Below are 27,929 nucleotides of genomic sequence, written 5' to 3'. Positions count from 1 at the left end.
TGGGGTCATTGCTAGGGGAAACCTGGACAGTATCAAAAGCCTCACTGGGGCCCAATCCTCAGCTTTGGGGCTCCTTTGCTACTGAAATTTCAGTTACAGAAGACGGATTGGTACCTGTGCTTCAGTCAAATCAACATTCGGTCCCCATCCTTCCCAACGAAAGGGGTGGGAACTACATCTCCAGCCTTACTTATTGTCCTTTTACCCTTCACATCTCAAGGCATTGCCTTCTCTAAGGTTGTTTTAATCAATTTACCAAGACTCAGTTAACCAAGCTCACATCTACTCTGTGACCTCTTTACAGATTCCTGGGTTTCCAACACGCACACACAAAGCATCCAACAGGCTCCGCACATTTTCATCCCTCTGCACACAGGAGTTCCAGGTGTCATTTTTATTACCAAGTGAGAAAAAGAATGGAGTCTAGGTCCCTTTTCTCACCAGAACCTCTCCTTGCTCAGAAAGAGGCGTTTTTTTCTCTTGACATTTCCCCCCCCACTCCCTAAAGTGACTCAATCCCCAGATATTTCCCAACTTTCCTATCTCCAAAATGTCCCGTGCCTACCCCAGTCACTATCATTCTTTAAACCACCGACCCCCTTCAACTTCTACATGGAGGAATGTGCCTTTTACTCTTTGGGAGGGGTTGATCTTGGCCGGCTGCCAGGGCCCACCCAGCTGCTCTCTCAATGCTCCTCCTCAACAGGACAGGGGGAAACAACAAAAGAAAAAAAAGAGGATGAAAAAGTTCCTTCAGGAAATACTCACCTGCCGGCTGCGCGGGCAGCAGGGAAATACCTGCCCAACAGCCTTTTGCCCTTTCTTAAATATGCTTGCACAGGTGCTGTGCTTTGTAGGTGTATCTAGAAGGGGCTTGATATCACACCAAGGTTTTGACTACTGTTTAGCAGTGCTCCCCCATCACTGTTGGCTGTCCCTCCAACCTCCCCCACCCCCCAAGTAAGCTGGTGCTGGGCAAGAGGTGGGACAGGATAGAGCCAGGACAGTCGACCCAAATTGACGAAAGAGACAGTCCGCTCTACTACAGAAGCACCCCAGCTGCACTTCAGACCCATCCTTTTCTCCCACCATATCCCTCCTCACCAGAAAAGGGACATTAAGGGGGCCTGATCACACAGACATCGATAAAATGCTCCAACAGGTCTTGGACACTTCCAACACGTTGCACTGTGCCAAAACCACCCAGCATGGCATGCCTGTAGCGTCACGTACGGAATTTCCTCAAGTTTTAGCAACAGCCCCCACTGGATTTATGTACATTTGCGTGCCACTTCCAAAAAGCTAAGGGTTTGCTCCCTACAAGACGCGGGAGACTGCTAAGCAGTTCCAGTGTCACGCTTCAGATGACTGGGCAAATCATTATCTATCTATAGAACGCTGTTAACAGAATGAAACATTCCGCATACTTACACTCCCAGGAGACTCCACTGTAACTTGCAGAACTATTTCCCTCAGTAAGACACGCGAGACAGAGATGATATCCCCATGCTCGATCTTTATTGTGCAACTGCTGCTCAAAGCTTTATTACCTTCCACAGACACACGTCACAGAAAAATCAGACATCGACAGAGGCTAGATTGATGGGCAACAGTCGAAATCCATGCAGTGGCGACGTGTACATGTGCAGCAACTCCTGCGGTGAAAAACTCTTAGCCAGGTGGCCAGCCCAACTGACGTAGACGTACGTGATACACAGACTGGCCATCCTCCGGCCCTTCGTTCACAACCCTCCGGAATCCATTGGTCAGGCCCAGGTGAGCAGCACGCTCCTTGCCAACAATCATTAAATGCCCAAGAAGCTGGAGAAAGAAGTACAAAACCATAAATGAAATAAAATAAAATAAAATAAAATAAAATAAAATAAAATAAAATAAAATGCCAACACAAAGAGGGGAGAGGGCAGGAAGGGAAGGAACGAGATCAGAGAACCACCCAGAGAAACCGGGTAGCCAATTCCTAGCAATTCAAATATTGTGCTTCAAATCACTGTCTGTGCTGCTGCCTGCAAATGTCCTTTTCCAAGGAGGCTACAAAGTGCGACTGGGCACACTATGGTGGGGAAGGGGGGAGGTGAAATGGGGGGGGGAGGGGGTGGGAGCTATGCAATTTTTTTCAAGCCAGACAGTAAGGAACTACAAAACAGCCACAGAAGTTAAGTTTGTCTCCAGGTTAAAGCCCCCATCATATCTTCAGGCAACATAGGCAAATCTGGTGGAAAAGAACATTTAGGCTGCCTTTTGCGTTGGTTATACAGAGTCTTTGAACTCCGCTTTCACGGCTAAGTGAAGCGTCCGGCACCTCTCAACCAGCTTTGCCCTTCCTTACCCCTGACCTGCCGAAAACCCCAAGCCCTCTTCTCCGTGTGTAGTGGGTCTGGGACGGTAGTGATTTTCCACAGCAGGTCCTGCAGTGCTGTGCTTACTGTTGATATCAATATTATGACTACCGCTTGCACAACATCGGGGCTGTCCCTCCAGCATTCCTTCCCCCACCTTCACCAATAGCTGTGAGTGGGCATGATCTTGGGAGGGACTATGGCCAGGACAGCTGACCCAGGCTGACCAAGGAGATATTCCATACCATATGACGTCAGCTCAGTAATATAAACTGGGGAAAAGGAGCAGGAAGGGGAGGCGAGATGCATTTCTGGCCTTCCCAAAGCAACCGCTACGCGTACTGAAGCCCTGCTTCTCGGGAGGTGGCCGGACATCGCTGCTGATGGGAAGTAGAGAGTAACAGCTTATCTGCTTCTGCTTTGCTTCCCGCGCGCGCGGCTTTGCTGCTTATTTATTAAACTGCTTTTATCTCAACCCACGAGATTCCCATTTTTTTTTCTCCCCTTCCCTGGCTTGCTTCTTGGGAGGTGGGGGGTAAAGCGGTGTGGTGGGCACCTGGCATCCAGCCAGGCTCAAACTACCACAGCCCTTTTGGCGCCCAACGTGGGGCCAGATAATAGCAGATTTACATTAACTGCATTGCAATTACAGTAAACCAATGAGAGCAAAGTTCCTGTGCTGGTCACGGAGCCTTGCTGCTATGCAGCTTATCTTACACTTTCTAATGTTTGGGAACACGATGCTCCTAACATTGACTCTCGGCTGTGCTTTAACCTTAATAGCTTTGCTAAGCTGGCTATATAATTTTGTGAAGAGGATGAAAGGGCCTGGGAACATGATGGCCCAAATAATAATAGCAAGTCTCATTCTGTTACTGATGAATTTAGTGTGCTGTGGGAGCTATCTTGTGGAGGCCATGGGGCAAAGCACCTCTTTCTCCTCAGCTCGGACTGATCTAGACAATTCTGTTACACAGACTTCCCAGGTCCTTAGTCACCCTTATACGAGAGTTTTAATATTACTAATTAACATGGTTGGTATATTATATATCTTGTGGAATCTGGAGTCATCTGGGTATCAGAGAGTACAAATTTGTGATGGAAACATGTTAAAATGCCCCCTGAAGCGGCCAGTCCCTGGGTGGCAGGGTATGTGGATGAATTTAGGCAAATTCCTAGGACGGTTATCACCTCCTGTAATCTGGGATTTTACATCTGAACAGATAAAAAACCCTGCTTTATTGACACGCTACCTGATAGAAGGGTGTCTTACCTACCCTAATGAGGCCCATCAGGTTCAGGCACTATACTGGGGCCTAGCCTCTGCCTACCGAGCTGCATTCCAGTCCTCTCAGAGAACTGTAATTGAAATGGAAACTCAAACGGTACCTGAGACCAACATAGTTGAGTCAGTCGCAGTCCAGCCCTCTCAGAGAACTATGGCCGAGGTGGAAATTCAAACTATACCTGAGACTACCATGGTTGAGTCAGGGAACCAAACAACAACCACAGTGGTTGCCCCAGTAGTGAAAAAGAAGCAGTGGATAAGGAGGTCAAGTCCATATCATCGATTAGTAAGGGCAGACGAGGAGGAAGAGGAAAGGCTAGAAGAAGAAACTGGTCCTTCGGTAAGGAGATCAGGAGAAGTGAAAGAAATCGAAAAGGAAATGGAAACTACTCGGTCCCTCACCTCAACAGAACTTAGAGATATGCGAAAAGATTACAGTCGCCAGCCAGGTGAGCGGATTGGTGCCTGGCTGCTCCGATGCTGGGATAACGGGGCTGACAGTCAACAATTGGAAGGCAGAGAAGCCCAACAGCTAGGATCTCTTGCTAGGGACCGGGGAATTGATAAAGGCATTGGAAAGAAAACCTCAGTTTGTAGTCTCTGGAAACGACTCCTCTCAAGTGTACGGGCAAGATACCCATTCAAGGAAGACCTTGTAAATGCCCGAGGAAAGTGGACTAGAGCTGATGAAGGGATCCAATATCTAAGGGAATTAGCTGTGTTGGAAGTCATCTATGGTGATCTGGATAATGTCGAGGTCTCCACAGATCCAGACGATGTCCAGTGTACACGGGCCATGTTGAGAAAAGTGATCCAGAGTGCCCCAGCTACATATTCTAATATCCTGGCAATGGTGTATCATCCAGACATGGACATACCAACAGTGGAGAGGGTATCTTCTTGGTTACAGAACTATGAAGAGAGCCTCTGCACCTCCTCATCAGTGTGGGATGATGGCCTGATTGTTAGATCTGCCTCAAGAACTCAGTCATCCACTGTCCCGACCAGGGGAAAGGGAAGTCCCAGACGCAGGAGTACACCGCGAAATGAACTCTGGCTCTTTTTGCGTGGCCAAGGAGAGGATATGAGGAAGTGGGATGGTGAACCCACTTTTAAGCTAGAAGCGCGTGTACGTGAACTAAGGGGGAAGACAGCTGTTAGAAAAGGACCGCCCAGGAGAGCTGTCAGCAGAGTGGCTGCCAAACCAAAAGAGGACAATCAACAATCTCCAAGACATAGAAGAACTGCAACTACTTCCTTCGAAGCCAATGAGGAGACTTCAGGTCTGCAATTGCAAGGATCAGATAGCGAATACTCTGATGAAGAACAGAAATAGAGGGTCCCTGCCTCCAGCCAGGAGGAGGAAAGGGATGACCGAATCTACTGGACTGTGTGGGTTCGATGGCCTGGCACATCAAACCCACAAAGGTATAAAGCCTTAGTAGACACAGGGGCACAGTGTACATTGATGCCATCAAGGTATAGAGGCACAGATTCTGTCTGGATCTCTGGAGTGACAGGGGGATGTGAAGAATTATCTGTATTAGAGGCTGAAGTGAGCTTAACAGGGGACAAATGGAAAAAACACCCCATTGTGACTGGTCCAGAGGCCCCTTGTATTCTTGGCATAGACTACCTCAGGAGAGGGTACTTCAAAGACCCCAAGGGGTATCGATGGGCTTTTGGTATAGCCACTGTAGATGCAGAGAAAATCAAACAACTCTCTAATTTACCTGGCCTCTCAGAAGACCCTTTTGTTGTGGGATTGCTGCAAGTTCAAGAGCAACAGGTACCAATTGCTACCAGGACAGTGCACCGGAGGCAATATCGCACGAACCGAGATTCCCTGGCTCCCATCCGTGAGTTGATTCATCAACTGGAGGCTCAAGGAGTAATTAGCAAAACTCATTCTCCATTTAATAGTCCCATATGGCCTGTGAAAAAATCTGATGGAGGGTGGAGGTTAACAGTAGACTATCGTGGCCTGAACGAAGTGACACCACCACTGAGTGCTGCTGTACCAGACATGTTAGAGCTCCAGTATGAACTGGAGTCAAAAGCAGCCAAGTGGTATGCTACGATTGACATCGCTAATGCATTCTTCTCAATTCCATTGGCAGCAGAGTGCAGGCCACAATTTGCTTTCACATGGAGAGGTGTCCAATATACCTGGAATCGATTGCCCCAGGGGTGGAAACATAGTCCTACTATTTGCCATGGTCTAATCCAAACTGTGCTGGAAACGGGTGATGCCCCTGAACATTTACAGTACATTGATGACATAATTGTATGGGGCAACAAGGCAGAAGAAGTGTTTGAGAAAGGGAAAAGAATAATACAGATTCTCCTGAAAGCTGGTTTTGCTATAAAAAGAAACAAAGTAAAGGGACCTGCACAAGAGATACAGTTTTTGGGCATAAAATGGCAAGATGGGCGTCGGCATGTGCCTATGGATGTTGTGAATAAAATAGCTACTATGTCTCAACCGACTAATAAGAAAGAAACACAAGCTTTCCTGGGCCTTGTGGGATTCTGGAGGATGCATATCCCAGGTTATAGTCAGCTTGTGAGCCCTCTCTTTAGAGTAACCAGAAAAAAGAACTGTTTTGAGTGGGGCCTTGAGCAACAACAAGCTTTTCAACAAATTAAACAGGAAATAGCTCGTGCAGTCGCCCTTGGGCCCATCCGTACAGGACCAGATGTGCAGAATATCCTCTACACTGCCGCTGGAGAGCATGGTCTCACCTGGAGCCTCTGGCAGAAAACATCTGGAGAAATCCGAGGTCGACCATTAGGGTTTTGGAGCCGAGGATATCGAGGATCGGAAGCCCACTACACCCCAACTGAAAAAGAAATACTAGCAGCATATGAGGGACTTCGAGCTGCTTCAGAAGTCATTGGCACAGAAGCTCATCTCCTCTTGGCACCACGTCTGCCTGTGTTACACTGGATGTTCAAAGGGAAAACCCCTTCTATACATCATGCAACCAGCGCTACATGGAGTAAGTGGATGGCGTTGATTACACAACGATCTCGGCTGGGGAAATCTAATCGCCCAGGAATCCTGGAAGAAATCATGGACTGGCCAGAAGGCAGAGATTTTGGAGCATTGCCTGAGGAAGTAGCTCGCGCCCAAGAGGCACCACCATATAATGAACTGTCAGAAGATGAGAGGCATTATGCTTTGTTTACTGATGGATCCTGCCGCGTGGTAGGAAATCATCGTAAGTGGAAAGCTGCTGTGTGGAGTCCCACACGACGAGTTGTTGAGGCCACTGAAGGAGAAGGTGAGTCAAGTCAGTTTGCTGAAGTGAAGGCTATCCAACTAGCTCTAAAGATTGCAGAACGAGAGAAGTGGCCAGTACTCTATCTTTACACTGACTCCTGGATGGTGGCTAATGCTCTATGGGGATGGCTACAGCAATGGAAGAAGACCAACTGGCAGCGCAAGGGTAAACCCATCTGGGCTACTGCATTATGGCAAGACATTGCTGCTCGGGTGGAAAATATGACTCTGAAGGTACGTCATGTAGATGCTCATGTGCCAAAAAGCCGTGCCAATGAAGAACAATGGAATAACCAACAGGTAGATAAAGCTGCTAAAATTGAACTAGCTCAGGTAGATCTAGACTGGGAGCGTAAAGGTGAGCTATTTATAGCTCGATGGGCCCATGAAACATCAGGACATCTGGGAAGAGATGCAACATATAGATGGGCTCGTGATCGAGGGGTGGACTTGACCATGGAAGCCATCACACAGGTCACCCATGAATGTGAAACATGTGCCGCAATCAAGCGAGCCACACGAATCAAGTCTCCCTGGAACAGAGGCCGATGGCTGGGTTTTCAGTATGGTGAGGCCTGGCAAATTGACTATGTTGGACCACTACCACGAACACATCAAGGCAAGCGGTATATACTCACCATGGTGGAAGCAACTACTGGTTGGTTGGAAACATACTCTGTAAACCACGCCACTGCCCGAAATACTGTCTTGGGTCTTGAAAGGCAAGTTTTGTGGCGACACGGCACTCCAGAAAGAATTGAATCAGATAATGGAACTCATTTTCGAAATAATCTCATAAACTCCTGGGCAAAGAAACATGGCATTGAGTGGATATACCACATCCCCTATCACCCTCAAGCCTCTGGAAAGATTGAGAGATATAATGGGTTACTAAAGACCATGTTGAGAGCACTGGGCAATGGGGCATGGAAGCAGTGGGATAAAAATTTAGCAGAAGCCACTTGGCTGGTCAATAGCAGAGGTTCAATTAACCGTCCTGGTCCTGCCCAAACAAAACCACTACACACTGTGGGAGGAGATAAGGTCCCTGTAGTGCACCCAGGGAAATGGCTGGGGAAGGCAGTATGGGTTGCACCTCCCATGGGAAAAGGCAAGCCCATTCGTGGGATTGTCTTTGCTCAAGGGCCTGGCTGTACTTGGTGGGTGATGAGAAAGGATGGGGAAACTCGATGTGTACCTCAAGGAGACTTAACCTTGGGGGAAAAATAACCTGTTATGTGAGTTATCTGTTGTAGATGAACTTTGCAAGAAAAACCGGACAAGTGGACAAACCAAGCCGGTGCTGGTGCCCAACACTGAACATACTGTTTCCCCTGGCCTGGATATTCATCTTGATGGATGAGACAGAAGTTATGACCTGCTCCAGTGAACATCTACAGAGGATGAAAGATATAAGAATGTTGTTTGTTTGTTTGATGCAAGATGCAAGAGGGAATACAAGAATGATGGTTGTCTGTTGAAGAGTGGGGGTACTGGTTAATGAGAGTATATAAGAATGTATATGGATTGTTAAGATGGTTTGTCTGAGCATGACATAAATGGTATGGAATAAGGGGTGGAGACTGTAGTGGGTCTGGGACGGTAGTGATTTTCCACAGCAGGTCCTGCAGTGCTGTGCTTACTGTTGATATCAATATTATGACTACCGCTTGCACAACATCGGGGCTGTCCCTCCAGCATTCCTTCCCCCACCTTCACCAATAGCTGTGAGTGGGCATGATCTTGGGAGGGACTATGGCCAGGACAGCTGACCCAGGCTGACCAAGGAGATATTCCATACCATATGACGTCAGCTCAGTAATATAAACTGGGGAAAAGGAGCAGGAAGGGGAGGCGAGATGCATTTCTGGCCTTCCCAAAGCAACCGCTACGCGTACTGAAGCCCTGCTTCTCGGGAGGTGGCCGGACATCGCTGCTGATGGGAAGTAGAGAGTAACAGCTTATCTGCTTCTGCTTTGCTTCCCGCGCGCGCGGCTTTGCTGCTTATTTATTAAACTGCTTTTATCTCAACCCACGAGATTCCCATTTTTTTTTCTCCCCTTCCCTGGCTTGCTTCTTGGGAGGTGGGGGGTAAAGCGGTGTGGTGGGCACCTGGCATCCAGCCAGGCTCAAACTACCACACCGTGTCAGGAGAAGTACTACTACTCTCCTCTAAACCATGACGATGGGCATCAGACTGCGCTGCAAAACACCATCGCGTTTTGCACCGGAAGTACATACCCAGGGATGAGCATTGCTTTATATCCCTACTTTTAGTCAAAAAGCTCTACTCCATTACAAGCTAGAGGCAACCACACACCCAACTATCCATCCCCCAAAATAGCCTACTGTGTCCTATCAAGAGGAAAAGGGGGGATGGGAAAGAGTCTGGGAAATTAGGGACTAGTTACAGATACGGTTTAGCGTACAGAAAGCTTCGGCAGTACTTACAGATTCACCACAATCTTCTGCTTCAGGCCACCTGATAATTGGCTCCTTAGGCATGACTAGGAAACGCTTCAGAGCTTGGGGTGAAAGATTGAGGAACACAAGGCCCCGGAGGAAGAGCAAACCGTTAAAACGCAATTGGCTTCAGAGAAAGGTAATAGCTTCAGCAATTCAACATGTCCCACTGAACTCGTACGGAAGCAGGTTACCAGAGGCCCAAAAAACAAGCCAAAACGTTGCTTATTCTTACGCAATATGAATACTTTCTGTACACAAAGTACATTCACAGAGCCCCCTTTGGAAGTGAGACTCAGCGTGCAAGATGATGGGGGCAAGGAGACAGGCCAGTGCTTTCAGATTAGTGACCTCCAGTACGTTTGAATTTGGAGTGATCATTTGCTAAGCAGTTTTTCTATTTGACGTGGTCCACACAGAGGCAGGAAACAAATAGCTTAACTGAATCAGTCAACAACTTAGTGAAGCGGAAGATCAGCAGCCACTCATTTTCCATGGTATGGCAGGAGACCAAGTACTGAACAACAGCATAGTCACAGCAAGCCTGCAAGTGCATAGTACGAGGCCGTCTTCTATACTGCACGCAAACCCCACCTTCAAACGCAGAAGACATCCCTAACTGTTAATCTTCAGCATTTTAATAACAAAATCATACAAAATACTAACTCAAAGTAAACACTGGTTGGGAAATGGCTGCATTTTTTTTTCCCCTACAGTGTAAGCAGCTCACTCCAGTTCTGGTGCACCAGCATCCATGAATCTTGCAAGCATGCATGTTATCATGGTCCCACTTCACCACAGAAACAGCATCTGGGAAGCTTTTGCAGCCTGCAGGATGATCAATTTCTATTTCCCCCCCCATCTCCGCCCGCCGAGAAAAAGAATAAAAGCTGTAATTCTTTGCCTTGATAATCCAGTTTAGGGGTTCAGAACATAAGCCTAGCACAGCAGAGCGGTAAAAACTCTATAATGCTATTACGAGGCGCACCAAGATTTGCATTTCTCCTATGCAGAACTAACTCATGACGGTCACTACTCGGACGTTGACTGTTTCCATCTGTGAAATGTGTTCCCTTGATTCGTGTCAATGTGGATCAACGAATATGGATGATAATTTTTGGTAACTTTATTTGTTCTTGTGTAACTTGTTCTTGCTTTTCGTAACGGCAGCTTGACAGGTGTCCTGGAAGACTAGCTTGAACCAGGTTTTGATAAGGAGGGTGTTTCTGCTTCTTGTAACGGCAGCTTGGCAGATGCTTTGGGGAGATTAGCTTGAACCAGTTTTGCAGAGATATACACATGGAGGTCGCCTGGGGGACACCGTGAGGAAGACTACTGACTTCCTCCGACGACCACCTAAAGAGGGTGAAAAAGACCCCCAAGATGGAACAAAGCATGCGCGAGAAGCAGAGGACCCTTTCCCAGAAATGATTAACATTTTTCAGCCCCTTCGAGGAAAAGTCATGAATACGTATAAGGCCTTCCCTACTTAATGCGAACTCGGGATGTGACGGGTGTGCGTCCTGATAGAGCAGAGGCTCTCAGTGCACCCAGCGCTGTTTGCTTGCTCTTATTCATCCAATAAATTCCTAAACTCAACCAGAATCCTGCTCGGGGATACTTCATTTATCACAATTGGGGGCTCGTCCGGGATGGTCTTGGTTCCTGAATTCTGACTTGATTTAGGAGGGGCGCCCCACCATTTGGTGGCTCCTGATCAGGTCGGGTCAGGACTAACACCAGTCTGAACCTGAATAGGGGCAAGCAAAGAATTTGATTTTTATGAGCTCCCTTGTCGGCTGCAGCAGTTTATTTTGCCCATAATTCTGCGCGCGAAGATCCGAACGAAGACGACGGAGTCGTAAGTATTTAAGGTGTATCCCGTTCGGTTGGGTGGGTTTCGGTTGCCTGTGTGTGTAAGAGTGTGACTGAGACGGAACCTGGTTCCGAAGCGAGTGTGGAGGTCTTCTAACCGCGATTCCAATCTCCCGCGAGGGACTTGGCCGGTGAAGGACCGAAGCGATTCCTATAGTATTTGTGGGTGGGTGATAGGTCCTAAACCCCCTGCAAGACACTCTTACTGGTAACCAAGGGCTGTAGGAATTGCCACAGTAAAATTCCTAGATGGGTCAGAAAAAGTCAAAGACCCAGGACCTAAAGAAAGGGAGCAAATTACCAGACATACCATCAGAAAGTCCATTAGGAATAATGATTAGAGATTGGAATGAAAGGGGCCCCAGAAAAGGAAAAAGTAAATTAAAATTAGTCCAATATTGTATGATTGAATGGCCAAAGAAACCTTTAAAGCCACATATCTTTTGGCCTGTTTTTGGATCTTTTGAGGACTGGATTTGCGAGGCCTTAAATATATACGTTAATTCAAAGGAACCTGCTTGTCAGGAGGAAAGTGATTATGCAGGATTATGGATGAGGACTTCACGTCCTTTTCCGGCCTCAATACTTACATTGAAAGCAGATGAAAAGTTTGAGGAAGAAGAAGGGGATAAAAATGGAAAAGTAAAGGAAAAAGATGATAAATGGGAGCCACTGAATAACTTACCGCCTCCATATCCTAACAATCCACCTGCGGCGGCGGCTCCCCCTCTAGTGGCCGTAGTACCTCCACCAGCACCACCGTTGCCCCTGCCTCCACCACCAACAGCACCGGAATTAGATCTACCTCCAGCTGCATGTACGAGAAGTAGGACTGCCACATCTGAGGGAGCTTCTCTATATCCCTTACGAGAGGTACCCCTCGGAGGTAATCAGGGAGGCATTGGGTTTGTGGCAGTCCCTTTAAATACCACAGATGTAAGAAATTTTAAGAAAGAAATGGGGACCCTATTAGATGATCCCCTTGGGGTAGCTGAAAAATTAGACCAATTCTTAGGCCCCAATACTTATACCTGGGAAGAAATACAATCCATTTTAGGGATCTTATTTACTGCTGAGGAAAGGGGTATGATTAGACAAGCTGGAATGAGAATTTGGGAAAGACAAAATCAGGCTGGACCTCCTGGGGATCATAAATGGCCAAATATGGACCCTCACTGGGATCACCAACAATCCCAAGGGAGGCAGAACATGAGAGACCTGAGAACATTAATTATCCAAGGGATAAGAGAAGCGGTCCCCCGAGGACAAAACATTAATAAAGCATTTAATGAGGAACAAGGGAAAAACGAATCACCAACAGAATGGTTAGAAAGGTTAAGAAAAAGTTTACAAATGTATTCTGGAATAGATCCAAATACAGTGGCTGGGACTGCACTCCTTAGGACACAATTTGTAGCAAAATCATGGGGGGATATAAGAAGAAAATTGGAAAAATTAGAAGACTGGCAAAATAGAGGGTTAGAGGAATTACTTAGAGAAGCTCAAAAAGTCTACATAAGGAGGGATGAAGAAAAGCAAAAAGCAAAAGCAAAAATCCTTGTAGCAGCCATAAGAGAGAGTAAGGAAACTGAAATCTCATCTGGGGAGAAAGGGAAAAAGAAAATAGAGATGACACCCCAGGGACGACCTTCTAGAGAGAGGTCTGGTATTCCCGTCTGTTACTACTGTAACAAGAAGGGGCATATTCAGAAGAATTGTAGAAAACGGGAACAAGATGAAAAAATGTTTAAAGAGGAATAGGGGAGTCAGGGGCTATATTTGCTGGGGACTTCAACATCAACAGAGCCCTTGATAAAATTACTAATAGGTCCCCATAAGGAAGAAGTTTTATTTTTAGTCGATACAGGTGCTGAAAAGTCAACCATCCAAAAGCTCCCAAAAGGGATAGAAAAAGAGAAAAATTATATTTCAGTAATTGGGGCAAAAGGAGAACCCTTTAAAGTGCCCATTTTAAAAGATGTAGAAATAGAGTCAGAGAAGAAAATTTGCCTTAATGATTTGTTGTTACTCCCTGAAGCAGAATATAATTTACTGGGGAGAGATCTGATCCTGAAATTAAATCTAAGCATCCAGAGTCAAGGGGACAAGTTACAGATTAAGTTATATCCCCTAACACAAGAAGATGAGAAAAATATTAATCCCTTAGTATGGTATAAAGAGGGAGAAACTGGAAAAATACAAATGGACCCCATAAGTGTTCAAATAATAGACCCACATCGTCCAATAAGAATCAAACAATACCCCATATCCATGGAAGGTCGGAAGGGGTTAAAACCAGTGGTTGACAGACTTTTAGAACAGGGGACTTTGGAACCCTGTATGTCACCCCACAATACGCCTATCCTCCCTGTAAAGAAACCAGATGGATCATATAGAATGGTACAAGATCTAAGGGCTGTAAATCAGCGAACCATCACTAAATTCCCTGTGGTGGCAAATCCTTATACTCTATTGAGTCATATTTCTCCAAAATATACTTGGTATAGTGTGATAGATTTAAAAGATGCATTTTGGGCTTGTCCTTTGGACGAGGGGTCCAGAGATTATTTTGCTTTTGAATGGGAGGATCCTGAGACAGGACGAAAGCAACAACTACGATGGACTGTGCTGCCACAGGGGTTTACGGAATCACCAAATTTATTTGGACAAACTTTGGAAAGAATTTTGCAGGATTTTTTAATACCCAAAGAAATTAAATTATTGCAGTATGTAGATGATCTATTAGTGGCAGGGGAAACTGAGGAAGAGACTCGAAAGGCTACCATAAAGTTGTTAAACTTTTTGGGAGAGAGAGGATTGAAAGTGTCCCAGTCAAAATTACAATTTGTAGAACAAGAAGTAAAATACCTAGGACATTGGCTAAATAGAGGAAGAAAAAAATTAGACCCTGAACGAGTATCTGCGATTTTATCTTTAAGACCACCAAAAACAAAAAAAGAAATTCGGCAGATACTAGGATTGTTAGGATATTGCAGACCATGGCTTGAAAATTATAGTGAGAAAGTAAAATTTTTATATAACAAATTAACTAACAACCAACTTAAGTGGCTTGCAGAAGATGACCAGAGATTTGAGGAAATAAAAAGTGCATTAATACAAGCACCTGTACTGAGTCTCCCAGACTTAGAGAAACCTTTTTATCTTTTTGTAAATACCTCAAATCAAACAGCGTATGGAGTCCTCACTCAGGACTGGGCAGGAACCAAAAAGCCTGTGGGATATTGCTCTAAACTACTTGACCCAGTAAGCAGAGGATGGCCTGCTTGTCTGCAAGCCCTAGTCGCGACGGCTTTATTAATAGAGGAAGCCAGGAAAATTACCTTCAGTGCACCCTTAAAGGTGTACACCCCACATAATGTTAGGACAGTTTTACAACAAAAAGCAGAAAAATGGTTAACGGATAGTCGGATTTTAAAATATGAAGCAATATTAATAGATTCCCCTGACCTAGAATTAAAAGTAACATCTGCACAGAGCCCAGCACAATTTTTATTTGGAGAACCATTAGAGGTACTACAACACAATTGTTTAGAAATAATCGAGACCCAAACAAAAGTTAGACCTGACTTAAGAGATACTGAACTAAAAGAAGGGGAAATACTGTTCATCGACGGATCTTCTCGAATGGTGGGGGGAAAGAGAAAATCGGGGTATGCAATAATTAATAAAGGGTTAAACATAGTAGAGTCAGGACCCGTGAGCCCAACATGGTCAGCTCAAGCTTGTGAGTTGTATGCCCTTTATAGGGCCTTAGAATTATTGAAAGGAAAGAGCGGGACTATATTCACGGACTCTAAATATGCATATGGGATAGTACACACTTTTGGAAAAATTTGGGAAGAAAGAGGCTTAATTAATACCCAAGGGAAGAATTTAATACATCAAGAATTAATAATAAAAATCCTAAAAGCTCTAAGGGAACCAAAGAAAATAGCCATAGTACATGTAAGAGGACACCAAAAAGGATTAGATTACCGAACTAGAGGAAATAACTTAGCAGATAAGGAAGCTCAGGAAGCAGCTCTCAGGGCTCAGACGATTAAAGTCTGTGTAGTACAAACTAAGAGAGGCAACAATGAAAAGGAACAAGAACAAAGAGAAAAGAAATTTACCCCTGAGGAATTAAATAAGTTGGAGAAAATAGGGGCCAAATTAGAACAAGGGAAATGGATGTTACCTGATGGGAGGGAAATGTTGTCAAAAGCCCTTGCTAGACACATTATGGAACGCTTACATGCACAAACGCATTGGGGTACAAAAGCATTAAGTGATCATTTTCTTAAACAATTTGGCTGTATTGGAATCTTTGAAATAACAAAGCAAATTACACGGGGTTGCCTAACGTGTCAAAAGATAAATAAGAAAATATTTCGACAAGTAGCAACTGGAGGAAGAAAAACAGCTTATAGACCTTTTGAAAGAGTACAAGTTGATTTTACAGAATTACCCAAGGTGGGAAGGGTAAAATACTTACTAGTAATCGTGGATCACTTAACACAATGGGTAGAAGCTTACCCTGTGGCACGAGCCACGGCACAGATGGTAGTAAAAATTTTATTAGAACACTTAGTACCTAGATATGGGATAATCCAGTACATAGATTCAGATCAAGGCACGCACTTTACTTCTAAAGTAATAAAATTATTATGCCAATCACTAGGTATCCAGTGGGAATACCATACTCCCTGGCACCCACAGAGTTCAGGAAAAGTAGAAAGGATGAATCAAACAATAAAACAACAGCTAGCTAAATTGATGATTGAGACCCAAATGTCTTGGACAAAGTGCTTGCCATTGGCACTTCTGAATATAAGAACTAAACCTCACAGTGAAACTGGATTATCACCATATGAAATGTTATATGGCATGCCCTATTCCCAAGGGATGCCTCTAGAGAACAATGTAATTGAGGATCAAACTGTCCAGAAATATGTGGTAACCATTGGGAAAAGATTAAAAGAATTAAGGGAAATTGGGATGTTAGCCCAGACTCCACCGCTTGGATTTGCAATTCACCAATTAGAACCAGGAGATAAAGTTCTAATAAAAGCATGGAAGGAAGAAACCTTATCTCCTCTCTGGGAGGGACTTTTTCTTGTTTTATTAACTACAGAGACGGCTGTGAGAACTGCTGAAAAGGGATGGACCCACGTTTCACGAGTAAAAGGTCCAGTGAAAGAATGGAAAGTCGCATCTGAGCCTGGAGAGACTAAATTGACCTTCAGACGATCTTGAAAGAACACGCAACAAAGGAGACTTTGTGATGGTAACTGAGAGTGGTGGTAAGATCATTTTGCAAAAAATTCCCTCCCTCAACACCTAAGCACACTTTGAATATAAAGTGCTATTACAATAAGGTAGGGAGAAACCCCACACAAGTTTAAAGGATTGTTAGGCCACGTGTTAGAAACTGAACTAAATAAACCGGTTAATCCCTTTAATACTGAAGTTTGGCAAAAACCATATGAGTCTCATCTAGCATGATCCATATGAGACCCCTGAAGAATACCCCTGCTGCCGTGAAGATGAATAACCCCGCTGCTGGAAGCACCCCAGTAGGCGGTGGAGGCAGAGGAGTAAAAAGGTGGGGTTTAATTTTGTTTGTATGGATCAACCTAATCATACATGGAGTTTCAGCCGATTCGTGCTCCAAATGCTACCAACAAGTGGCATATGGGAAACAAACGGTGTCAACTCTGGCCTATCATACCCACATAAATGCTGGGTGTTATAAAAGAACTCAATTGGAAAAATGCCAAACAGCGGGATTGACTCTTTGGGTAGCTGAGAATCTTGGCGACAAGACAGGAAGAGTAGTCTATGGCTATGGAACTTGTCCCAAGGGAGAGAAATATATATGTTTCACTCAAGGAGGAATGTGGGGGTATTCAGATGGAGGAGGACAACAAGATAGATTTAAAGAAGAATTAGTAAAGAATGTTACACAAAGATTAAAAACAAATCGCAAACGACCTCCTTCAACTTCAAAATCATTATATGAAAAACTCAAAGAAAGGATGAGCACATGGGATTTACCAACTAAAGGACAGAATTTATTTGTAGATTTGATGCAGAAAATAGCTACAGAATTGAATGTATCCTCTTGTTGGATATGTGGAGGGTCTCAGATGACTGAGCAGTGGCCATGGAGAGGAGAGAGTGTGGAACCCCAACAATTATTGGAATGGAACAACACCCATAAATCCAGCACAAACAGACCTGAAGGATGGGTGCTAAGTCATGAAGTAATAGGCCAGTTTTGTATATCTAGAAATAGCAGTAATTTTACACAATATGTTGGACATACACCTTGCAAAATGATCTTGACCACTAACTCAACAAGTAGTACCTGGTGGCCAAAGTCACCCGATGGGTATTGGACTACCAACTGCCCTGGCAATCAAACTCAATGTTGGAAAAACAAAATGAATGCAAACCCATTTGAAGAAATTAGGGATTTGAAGTCCTTTTGGGAAAACCCTAGAAAAACAAATAGCAATTGGAAGTCTCCTGATGGGCTATTTTGGATATGTGGGCAAAGAGCATATAACGAATTACCAAAGAGATGGAGAGGTAGCTGTACCATTGGAATGATCCAACCCGCCTTTTTCTTGCTGCCAAAAATGAAAAATAATCATTTGGGAATACCTTTGTATGAGACCCTGAACCGAAGAAAGAGAAATATATTAATAGGGGGAGCACAAAAGTGGAAAGATAATGAATGGCCCCCTGAACGAATCATTAATTATTATGACCCAGCTACATGGGCACAAGATGGAAGTTGGGGTTATAGAACTCCTATCTACATGCTAAACCGCATCATTCGGTTACAAGCAGTAGTTGAAATAATTACTAATCAAACTGCTTGGGCTTTAGAATTAGTAGCAAAACAATTATCTCAAACTCGAGCAGCTGTGTATCAGAATCAGCTAGCCTTGGATTATCTACTGGCAGCAGAAGGAGGCGTGTGTGGAAAATTTAATACATCTGAATGTTGTATAGAAATTGATGATCATGGGGATACAATTACAAAGATAGCAGATGAAATTAAACGAGTCGCACATGTACCTGTACAACGATGGGACTCAATTTTGAAGAATGACTGGTGGGATAATTTATTTGGCGGTGTTTGGTGGAAGAAATTAGGATTTATGATATTGTGTTCAATATTAAGCTTATTGTTTTTACCTTGTATGATCCCGTGTTTGATTAGACTAATCCGCTCTATAATCCAAGGTATGCAAATTACTGCTATGCCCATCGATCCTGAAAAAGCAGTAAGCGGTAAAACCAACCCTTTGATGATATTAAAATTGAAGGAAGATCCAAAATTGATATCAATCAAACAAGTATTAACTCAGTTAGAAGCTAAAACACGAATCAATAGTATCAAAAAGAAAATGGGGGATTGTGAAATGTGTTCCCTTGATTCGTGTCAATGTGGATCAACGAATATGGATGATAATTTTTGGTAGCTTTATTTGTTCTTGTGTAACTTGTTCTTGCTTTTCGTAACGGCAGCTTGACAGGTGTCCTGGAAGACTAGCTTGAACCAGGTTTTGATAAGGAGGGTGTTTCTGCTTCTTGTAACGGCAGCTTGGCAGATGCTTTGGGGAGATTAGCTTGAACCAGTTTTGCAGAGATATACACATGGAGGTCGCCTGGGGGACACCGTGAGGAAGACTACTGACTTCCTCCGACGACCACCTAAAGAGGGTGAAAAAGACCCCCAAGATGGAACAAAGCATGCGCGAGAAGCAGAGGACCCTTTCCCAGAAATGATTAACATTTTTCAGCCCCTTCGAGGAAAAGTCATGAATACGTATAAGGCCTTCCCTACTTAATGCGAACTCGGGATGTGACGGGTGTGCGTCCTGATAGAGCAGAGGCTCTCAGTGCACCCAGCGCTGTTTGCTTGCTCTTATTCATCCAATAAATTCCTAAACTCAACCAGAATCCTGCTCGGGGATACTTCATTTATCACACATCCATCCATCCATCCATCCACTTGGAATCCCCCAGCAGACCGTCTGCGGGTGCTTAATCTAACATTACAGGACTTTCATCCTACACGAGGTAAGACCGCTCCCGTCCCTCGGCAGCAAACGTGGCGCGACTTGCAGTGCCAAAGGGAAATCACGCGGAAAACGTCTGCGGCTGCCGCAAAGTGCCTTACCTTCAGAGGCCGTCCTCTACGCGTGGGCGCGCGCACACACGACACGGTGGGGCTGGGAACCGAGGCGAGCCCGGCAGCACCAGCAACCCAGTACGCGCCGCGGCAGCCGTGGAAAATGTGGCGGGAGTGGGTGGCACACGGAAAAAGCGCGATGGTTTAGGGATGGTGCAGCAGAGAGCGCCGCAACCCAGAGAGGCCCCGTCCGTCCGTCCCCTGTCCCTTCACAGGGTCACCCGCCGCAACGCCGCCAAGCCGCCCTGCCGCGCTGCCGGGCACCGCGCAACGCCGGTCCTCGGCTCAGAGTGCCTGCGAGCGCGGGGGCAAGGGGGACGGGGACAAGGGAAGAGGAAGCGCGCGCAGAGCAAAGTCACGGCTATCTCCTCGTCCTCGTAGGTGACGTTGGCGGGGAAGCGCCTGGACGATGATCGTTCCGAAGACGGTACCGGCGCCACCGGGCCGCGCGGCTCGCACCCCGATGATCTCGTCAACCACGACAAGGCCCTTTGTCGCCCCCTCGCTTCCTCCACTCGGCCAGGCCCTCGGCGGCGTCCATTGGGCCGCCAGATGGCCGCCGGCCGATCCTGCGTCTCCATTGGCTGTCTCGCCTGTCGTTTTCGCTTGTCCCCGCCCCTCGTCGGCCCGGTGCCTACCGGCGCGCAGGGAGTTTGCGTGTCCCCGGCGCGCGGAGGGATCCAACCTGGAGGCGGGGAGAGAACACATTCGGCGAGTCCGCGGACGGATCCGCTCTGTGTAGCGCCGCGAACCCCTGGCCAGGACACGAGGTCTCAGAAGAGGCCACCGTAGCTAGAAGTACCGTTTCTTGTTCTTTATTACCGCATCAAGTCCATCCCAAACGTGCTTGTAGCTCTTTGGTGCTGCTCCCTCCAGTCAAACGACTGCTTTTGCCAGGGCAGGGCAGCGCAGCGAAGGCCTTAACTTTTCAGAACATTTCCCAGAAGCAACAGAAGTTGCTCTAAATTGTTCCCCAAAAGCCCCGCTTCAGGGAACGCAGACATTTCTAAGCTCGACATTTCCTGGGAGAAAATAAAATACTTAGCCTGCGTTCACCACTGGCGGCCTGAGGGCTGGAGGGCAGGTCAAGATAGGATTTGCGCTAAGCTGGGTAGGAGGCTTTCAGAAAAATAGAGGATAGATAATCTGTCGGGTTCACCAGGCTCAGCTGCCTCTCGGGGAGGCCACAAATGCGAGCTGCTGGTAGGCAACAGACTTCTCTACAGAAAGTCGTCTGGACGGCAAATGGGCACTTCGGCGCCTCTCAGTAGGGAATCGCCAATTACTAAAATCCTTACGTGCTTCTCTGGTGGCCCTGGTTCTCATGCGAGTGGGTGGTTGGGACAGCTTTGCACGGTCGGCTTGTCCTGGCTCCTGTCCCTTACTCACATGCTCTTCAGTCTCCAACCCCAGGGCGTCCTGTCTGTTACGTAGGGACACTTCAGGACATGGGGGAGGGTTCTTCCTTCCACCCCGAGCAACGACAAGCATCCAGTGTCCTTCAACTCCTGAGTTACTTGTGTCAAGTCACCTCGAGGTTGGCTTCAGGCTCTTGCGCAGTCTTAGGGGAGGCTGCCGCTCAGCCTGAGGCAGTGTACAATATGACATAGCGATCTCCTCCTCACGTTCCTGGATACCGTGCTGCTTGTCAAGCTCCTCTTGTAACGTAGCTACTTCTCCAAGGAGATCTTCCAGCTGGGCACGCTTGTAGCTATGACATCCACCGCTGCCTTCCGGCGCTAGGGGGGCTTCCAGGTACCGACGCTCCATGCAGCGCGAGGTCTAGACAGCTATATCAGTCCCTGGGAGGTCTGTTTGGGGACAGACGTCGGCATAGGTAGGCCGTAGTGCTTCCGTTTAGTTTGCAGCCACAGCCGTGCAGTTGGGGCAGGTGGACACCATTTTTCCTTCAGCGGGTCGCCTCGAAGTCCCAGGACGGAAGAGAAAGGGCGGCACGTACCAGCAGGGGGGGAAGGGAGAGAAGCGGCCGCTGCAGTCCCACAGCCTTTTCCATGTCCTGTGTCACCAGGTCCCCCTGCCTCATTCAGCAGAGGGCCCACGTTTTACACCGCCTTCCTTTTGTCACCTATGTACTTATAGAAGCCCTTCTTGTTGTCTTTGACATCCCTTGCCAGATTCAAATCCAGTTGGGAATTCCAGCTCTCCTAATCTCAGCCCTGCATGCTCGGACCAATGTCTCTGTATTCTCCCCAGGTGACCCGTCCTTGCTTCCACCCTTGGCAGGCTTCCTTTTTTTTGTCCTCGAGTTTGGCCAGGAGCTCCTTGCTCATCCACGCAGGCCTCCTGGCATTTTTGCTCGACTTCCTGTTCGTTGGGACGGGCTGCTCTTGAGCTCGGAGGAGGTGACCCCTCCAATATTCACCAGCTTTCTGGGGCCTCTCTTCCCTCCAGGGCCTGATCCCTCGGGACGCTTCAGAGCAGATGCCTGAAGAGGCCACAGTCGTCTCTCCTGAACGTCCAAGGTTGTGAGCTTACTTTTTACCCACCTCTCGGGATCCTGAGCTCCGCTGTCTCATGGTCACTGCAGCCAAGGCTGCCTTTGACCTTCACATCCCCAACGAGCCCTTCCTTGATGGTCAGTAGGAGGCTCAGCAGAACACCTCTCCTCCTTGGCTCCTCCATCACTTGGGGGAGGAAGCTGTCATTGATGCACTCCAGGAACCTCCTAGATTGCATTATGCCCTGCAGCGCTATCCTTCCAGCAGATATTGATTGGGGTGAAGTCCCCCGTAAGGACCAGGGCCTGCGAAGGCGAGGCTGCTCCTGTCTGTCTGTAGAGGGCCTCATCCGCTTGTTCTTCCTGGTCGGGTGGCAACCCACTACAAGGCCACCTTACCCGTCTTCCCTTTAATCCTCATCTTCCCAGCCTCTCCTTCCTAATGAGTCACAGGAGCCACCCCACCCCACCACGTCTCCGTGATCCCAACAAGATCGTAGCCCTGCAACTGCACACGCATCTCTGACTGCTCATGCTTATTCCCCATACTGCACGTGTTACTGTACAGGCACTTCAGAGAGGCACCCCATCGTGTTGACTCCCCAGAAAAGGCTTTGGGGGATTTTGCCACGACGACGGTGCCTCGTAGGCCCTGCCTTTGCTTACATGTGAATGCTGGAGGTGAGCCTGCTTAAGTCCTGTTTTGTTGATTTTGCCATCCCTTCCTGTCACATGACCGATCGCCCGCCCTTTGCTCTGCGACCCTGTTTGTCACTTCCTCTCAGGGCTGCTGGTTATTCTCTCCCTCCCGCTCCTCCTTCTTACTTTAAAGCCCTCCTAATGAGGTCAGCTTTCCTACTGGCAAAAACACCTTTGTCCCGCTTAGGGAGGCGGATCCCCTCTCTCCCAAGCATATGCTGATCCACAAACAGGGTCACAGAACCCAAAACCCTCTCGTCAGCACCAGCTCCACAGCCAATTATTGACCCCCATTATCAATGCCCTCCTCCCACCCTTTCCCCTCACCCTGGCAGGATTGAGGAGAACACCACCTGGACCCCCATGCCCTTCACTATTGCCCTCAGAGCTCTGGGGTCATTGCTAGGGGAAACCTGGACAGTATCAAAAGCCTCACTGGGGCCCAATCCTCAGCTTTGGGGCTCCTTTGCTACTGAAATTTCAGTTACAGAAGACGGATTGGTACCTGTGCTTCAGTCAAATCAACATTCGGTCCCCATCCTTCCCAACGAAAGGGGTGGGAACTACATCTCCAGCCTTACTTATTGTCCTTTTACCCTTCACATCTCAAGGCATTGCCTTCTCTAAGGTTGTTTTAATCAATTTACCAAGACTCAGTTAACCAAGCTCACATCTACTCTGTGACCTCTTTACAGATTCCTGGGTTTCCAACACGCACACACAAAGCATCCAACAGGCTCCGCACATTTTCATCCCTCTGCACACAGGAGTTCCAGGTGTCATTTTTATTACCAAGTGAAAAAAAGAATGGAGTCTAGGTCCCTTTTCTCACCAGAACCTCTCCTTGCTCAGAAAGAGGCGTTTTTTTCTCTTGACATTTCCCCCCCCACTCCCTAAAGTGACTCAATCCCCAGATATTTCCCAACTTTCCTATCTCCAAAATGTCCCGTGTCTACCCCAGTCACTATCATTCTTTAAACCACCGACCCCCTTCAACTTCTACATGGACGAACGTGCTTTTTCCTCTTTGGGAGGGGTTGATCTTGGCCGGCTGCCAGGGCCCACCCAGCTGCTCTCTCAATGCTCCTCCTCAACAGGACAGGGGGAAACAACAAAAGAAAAAAAAGAGGATGAAAAAGTTCCTTCAGGAAATACTCACCTGCCGGCTGCGCGGGCAGCAGGGAAATACCTGCCCAACAGCCTTTTGCCCTTTCTTAAATATGCTTGCACAGGTGCTGTGCTTTGTAGGTGTATCTAGAAGGGGCTTGATATCACACCAAGGTTTTGACTACTGTTTAGCAGTGCTCCCCCATCACTGTTGGCTGTCCCTCCAACCTCCCCCACCCCCCAAGTAAGCTGGTGCTGGGCAAGAGGTGGGACAGGATAGAGCCAGGACAGTCGACCCAAATTGACGAAAGAGACAGTCCGCTCTACTACAGAAGCACCCCAGCTGCACTTCAGACCCATCCTTTTCTCCCACCATATCCCTCCTCACCAGAAAAGGGACATTAAGGGGGCCTGATCACACAGACATCGATAAAATGCTCCAACAGGTCTTGGACACTTCCAACACGTTGCACTCTGTCAAAACCACCCAGCATGGCATGCCTGTAGCGTCACGTACGGAATTTCCTCAAGTTTTAGCAACAGCCCCCACTGGATTTATGTACATTTGCGTGCCACTTCCAAAAAGCTAAGGGTTTGCTCCCTACAAGACGCGGGAGACTGCTAAGCGGTTCCAGTGTCACGCTTCAGATGACTGGGCAAATCATTATCTATCTATAGAACGCTGTTAACAGAATGAAACATTCCGCATACTTACGCTCCCAGGAGACTCCACTGTAACTTGCAGAACTATTTCCCTCAGTAAGACACGCGAGACAGAGATGATATCCCCATGCTCGATCTTTATTGTGCAACTGCTGCTCAAAGCTTTATTACCTTCCACAGACACACGTCACAGAAAAATCAGACATCGACAGAGGCTAGATTGATGGGCAACAGTCGAAATCCATGCAGTGGCGACGTGTACATGTGCAGCAACTCCTGCGGTGAAAAACTCTTAGCCAGGTGGCCAGCCCAACTGACGTAGACGTACGTGATACACAGACTGGCCATCCTCCGGCCCTTCGTTCACAACCCTCCGGAATCCATTGGTCAGGCCCAGGTGAGCAGCACGCTCCTTGCCAACAATCATTAAATGCCCAAGAAGCTGGAGAAAGAAGTACAAAACCATAAATGAAATAAAATAAAATAAAATAAAATAAAATAAAATAAAATAAAATAAAATAAAATGCCAACACAAAGAGGGGAGAGGGCAGGAAGGGAAGGAACGAGATCAGAGAACCACCCAGAGAAACCGGGTAGCCAATTCCTAGCAATTCAAACATTGTGCTTCAAATCACTGTCTGTGCTGCTGCCTGCAAATGTCCTTTTCCAAGGAGGCTACAAAGTGCGACTGGGCACACTATGGTGGGGAAGGGGGGAGGTGAAATGGGGGGGGAGGGGGTGGGAGCTATGCAATTTTTTTCAAGCCAGACAGTAAGGAACTACAAAACAGCCACAGAAGTTAAGTTTGTCTCCAGGTTAAAGCCCCCATCATATCTTCAGGCAACATAGGCAAATCTGGTGGAAAAGAACATTTAGGCTGCCTTTTGCGTTGGTTATACAGAGTCTTTGAACTCCGCTTTCACGGCTAAGTGAAGCGTCCGGCACCTCTCAACCAGCTTTGCCCTTCCTTACCCCTGACCTGCCGAAAACCCCAAGCCCTCTTCTCCGTGTCAGGAGAAGTACTACTACTCTCCTCTAAACCATGACGATGGGCATCAGACTGCGCTGCAAAACACCATCGCGTTTTGCACCGGAAGTACATACCCAGGGATGAGCATTGCTTTATATCCCTACTTTTAGTCAAAAAGCTCTACTCCATTACAAGCTAGAGGCAACCACACACCCAACTATCCATCCCCCAAAATAGCCTACTGTGTCCTATCAAGAGGAAAAGGGGGGATGGGAAAGAGTCTGGGAAATTAGGGACTAGTTACAGATACGGTTTAGCGTACAGAAAGCTTCGGCAGTACTTACAGATTCACCACAATCTTCTGCTTCAGGCCACCTGATAATTGGCTCCTTAGGCATGACTAGGAAACGCTTCAGAGCTTGGGGTGAAAGATTGAGGAACACAAGGCCCCGGAGGAAGAGCAAACCGTTAAAACGCAATTGGCTTCAGAGAAAGGTAATAGCTTCAGCAATTCAACATGTCCCACTGAACTCGTACGGAAGCAGGTTACCAGAGGCCCAAAAAACAAGCCAAAACGTTGCTTATTCTTACGCAATATGAATACTTTCTGTACACAAAGTACATTCACAGAGCCCCCTTTGGAAGTGAGACTCAGCGTGCAAGATGATGGGGGCAAGGAGACAGGCCAGTGCTTTCAGATTAGTGACCTCCAGTACGTTTGAATTTGGAGTGATCATTTGCTAAGCAGTTTTTCTATTTGACGTGGTCCACACAGAGGCAGGAAACAAATAGCTTAACTGAATCAGTCAACAACTTAGTGAAGCGGAAGATCAGCAGCCACTCATTTTCCATGGTATGGCAGGAGACCAAGTACTGAACAACAGCATAGTCACAGCAAGCCTGCAAGTGCATAGTACGAGGCCGTCTTCTATACTGCACGCAAACCCCACCTTCAAACGCAGAAGACATCCCTAACTGTTAATCTTCAGCATTTTAATAACAAAATCATACAAAATACTAACTCAAAGTAAACACTGGTTGGGAAATGGCTGCATTTTTTTTTCCCCTACAGTGTAAGCAGCTCACTCCAGTTCTGGTGCACCAGCATCCATGAATCTTGCAAGCATACATGTTATCATGGTCCCACTTCACCACAGAAACAGCATCTGGGAAGCTTTTGCAGCCTGCAGGATGATCAATTTCTATTTCCCCCCCCATCTCCGCCCGCCGAGAAAAAGAATAAAAGCTGTAATTCTTTGCCTTGATAATCCAGTTTAGGGGTTCAGAACATAAGCCTAGCACAGCAGAGCGGTAAAAACTCTATAATGCTATTACGAGGCGCACCAAGATTTGCATTTCTCCTATGCAGAACTAACTCATGACGGTCACTACTCGGACGTTGACTGTTTCCATCCATCCATCCATCCATCCATCCACTTGGAATCCCCCAGCAGACCGTCTGCGGGTGCTTAATCTAACATTACAGGACTTTCATCCTACACGAGGTAAGACCGCTCCCGTCCCTCGGCAGCAAACGTGGCGCGACTTGCAGTGCCAAAGGGAAATCACGCGGAAAACGTCTGCGGCTGCCGCAAAGTGCCTTACCTTCAGAGGCCGTCCTCTACGCGTGGGCGCGCGCACACACGACACGGTGGGGCTGGGAACCGAGGCGAGCCCGGCAGCACCAGCAACCCAGTACGCGCCGCGGCAGCCGTGGAAAATGTGGCGGGAGTGGGTGGCACACGGAAAAAGCGCGATGGTTTAGGGATGGTGCAGCAGAGAGCGCCGCAACCCAGAGAGGCCCCGTCCGTCCGTCCCCAGTCCCTTCACAGGGTCACCCGCCGCAACGCCGCCAAGCCGCCCTGCCGCGCTGCCGGGCACCGCGCAACGCCGGTCCTCGGCTCAGAGTGCCTGCGAGCGCGGGGGCAAGGGGGACGGGGACAAGGGAAGAGGAAGCGCGCGCAGAGCAAAGTCACGGCTATCTCCTCGTCCTCGTAGGTGACGTTGGCGGGGAAGCGCCTGGACGATGATCGTTCCGAAGACGGTACCGGCGCCACCGGGCCGCGCGGCTCGCACCCCGATGATCTCGTCAACCACGACAAGGCCCTTTGTCGCCCCCTCGCTTCCTCCACTCGGCCAGGCCCTCGGCGGCGTCCATTGGGACGCCAGATGGCCGCCGGCCGATCCTGCGTCTCCATTGGCTGTCTCGCCTGTCGTTTTCGCTTGTCCCCGCCCCTCGTCGGCCCGGTGCCTACCGGCGCGCAGGGAGTTTGCGTGTCCCCGGCGCGCGGAGGGATCCAACCTGGAGGCGGGGAGAGAACACATTCGGCGAGTCCGCGGACGGATCCGCTCTGTGTAGCGCCATGAACACCTGGCCAGGACACGAGGTCTCAGAAGAGGCCACCGTAGCTAGAAGTACCGTTTCTTGTTCTTTATTACCGCATCAAGTCCATCCCAAACGTGCTTGTAGCTCTTTGGTGCTGCTCCCTCCAGTCAAACGACTGCTTTTGCCAGGGCAGGGCAGGGCAGCGCAGGCCTTAACTTTTCATAACAT

The 27,929-nt window shown here is 47.6% G+C and overlaps 1 protein-coding gene and 1 long non-coding RNA gene across 2 annotated transcripts; both read right to left on the bottom strand.

Annotated features, from left to right (window-relative positions):
* Nucleotides 1-1,496: 1,496 nt before the first annotated feature.
* LOC133628457 (uncharacterized) lies at nt 1,497-18,684 on the bottom strand. The gene is made up of 2 exons (XR_009820694.1): nt 18,479-18,684; nt 1,497-1,821 (listed from the first exon to the last, which is right to left on the bottom strand). It is a non-coding gene; the product is annotated as an uncharacterized LOC133628457 (long non-coding RNA).
* A 5,838-nt stretch (nt 18,685-24,522) lies between these two features.
* On the bottom strand, nt 24,523-27,700 carry LOC133628623 (uncharacterized). Its single transcript, XM_062017039.1, is given in 4 exon segments — nt 24,523-24,847; nt 25,720-25,858; nt 27,206-27,399; nt 27,401-27,700. Coding segments are annotated over 4 exon segments (783 nt in total). The 3' UTR covers nt 24,523-24,697.
* Nucleotides 27,701-27,929: the final 229 nt, after the last annotated feature.

Source organism: Colius striatus, chromosome W (assembly GCF_028858725.1).
Source record: "Colius striatus isolate bColStr4 chromosome W, bColStr4.1.hap1, whole genome shotgun sequence".
In the NCBI taxonomy this organism is placed as follows: Eukaryota; Metazoa; Chordata; class Aves; order Coliiformes; family Coliidae; genus Colius; species Colius striatus.
This window is presented reverse-complemented; position numbering and strand designations above follow the sequence as displayed.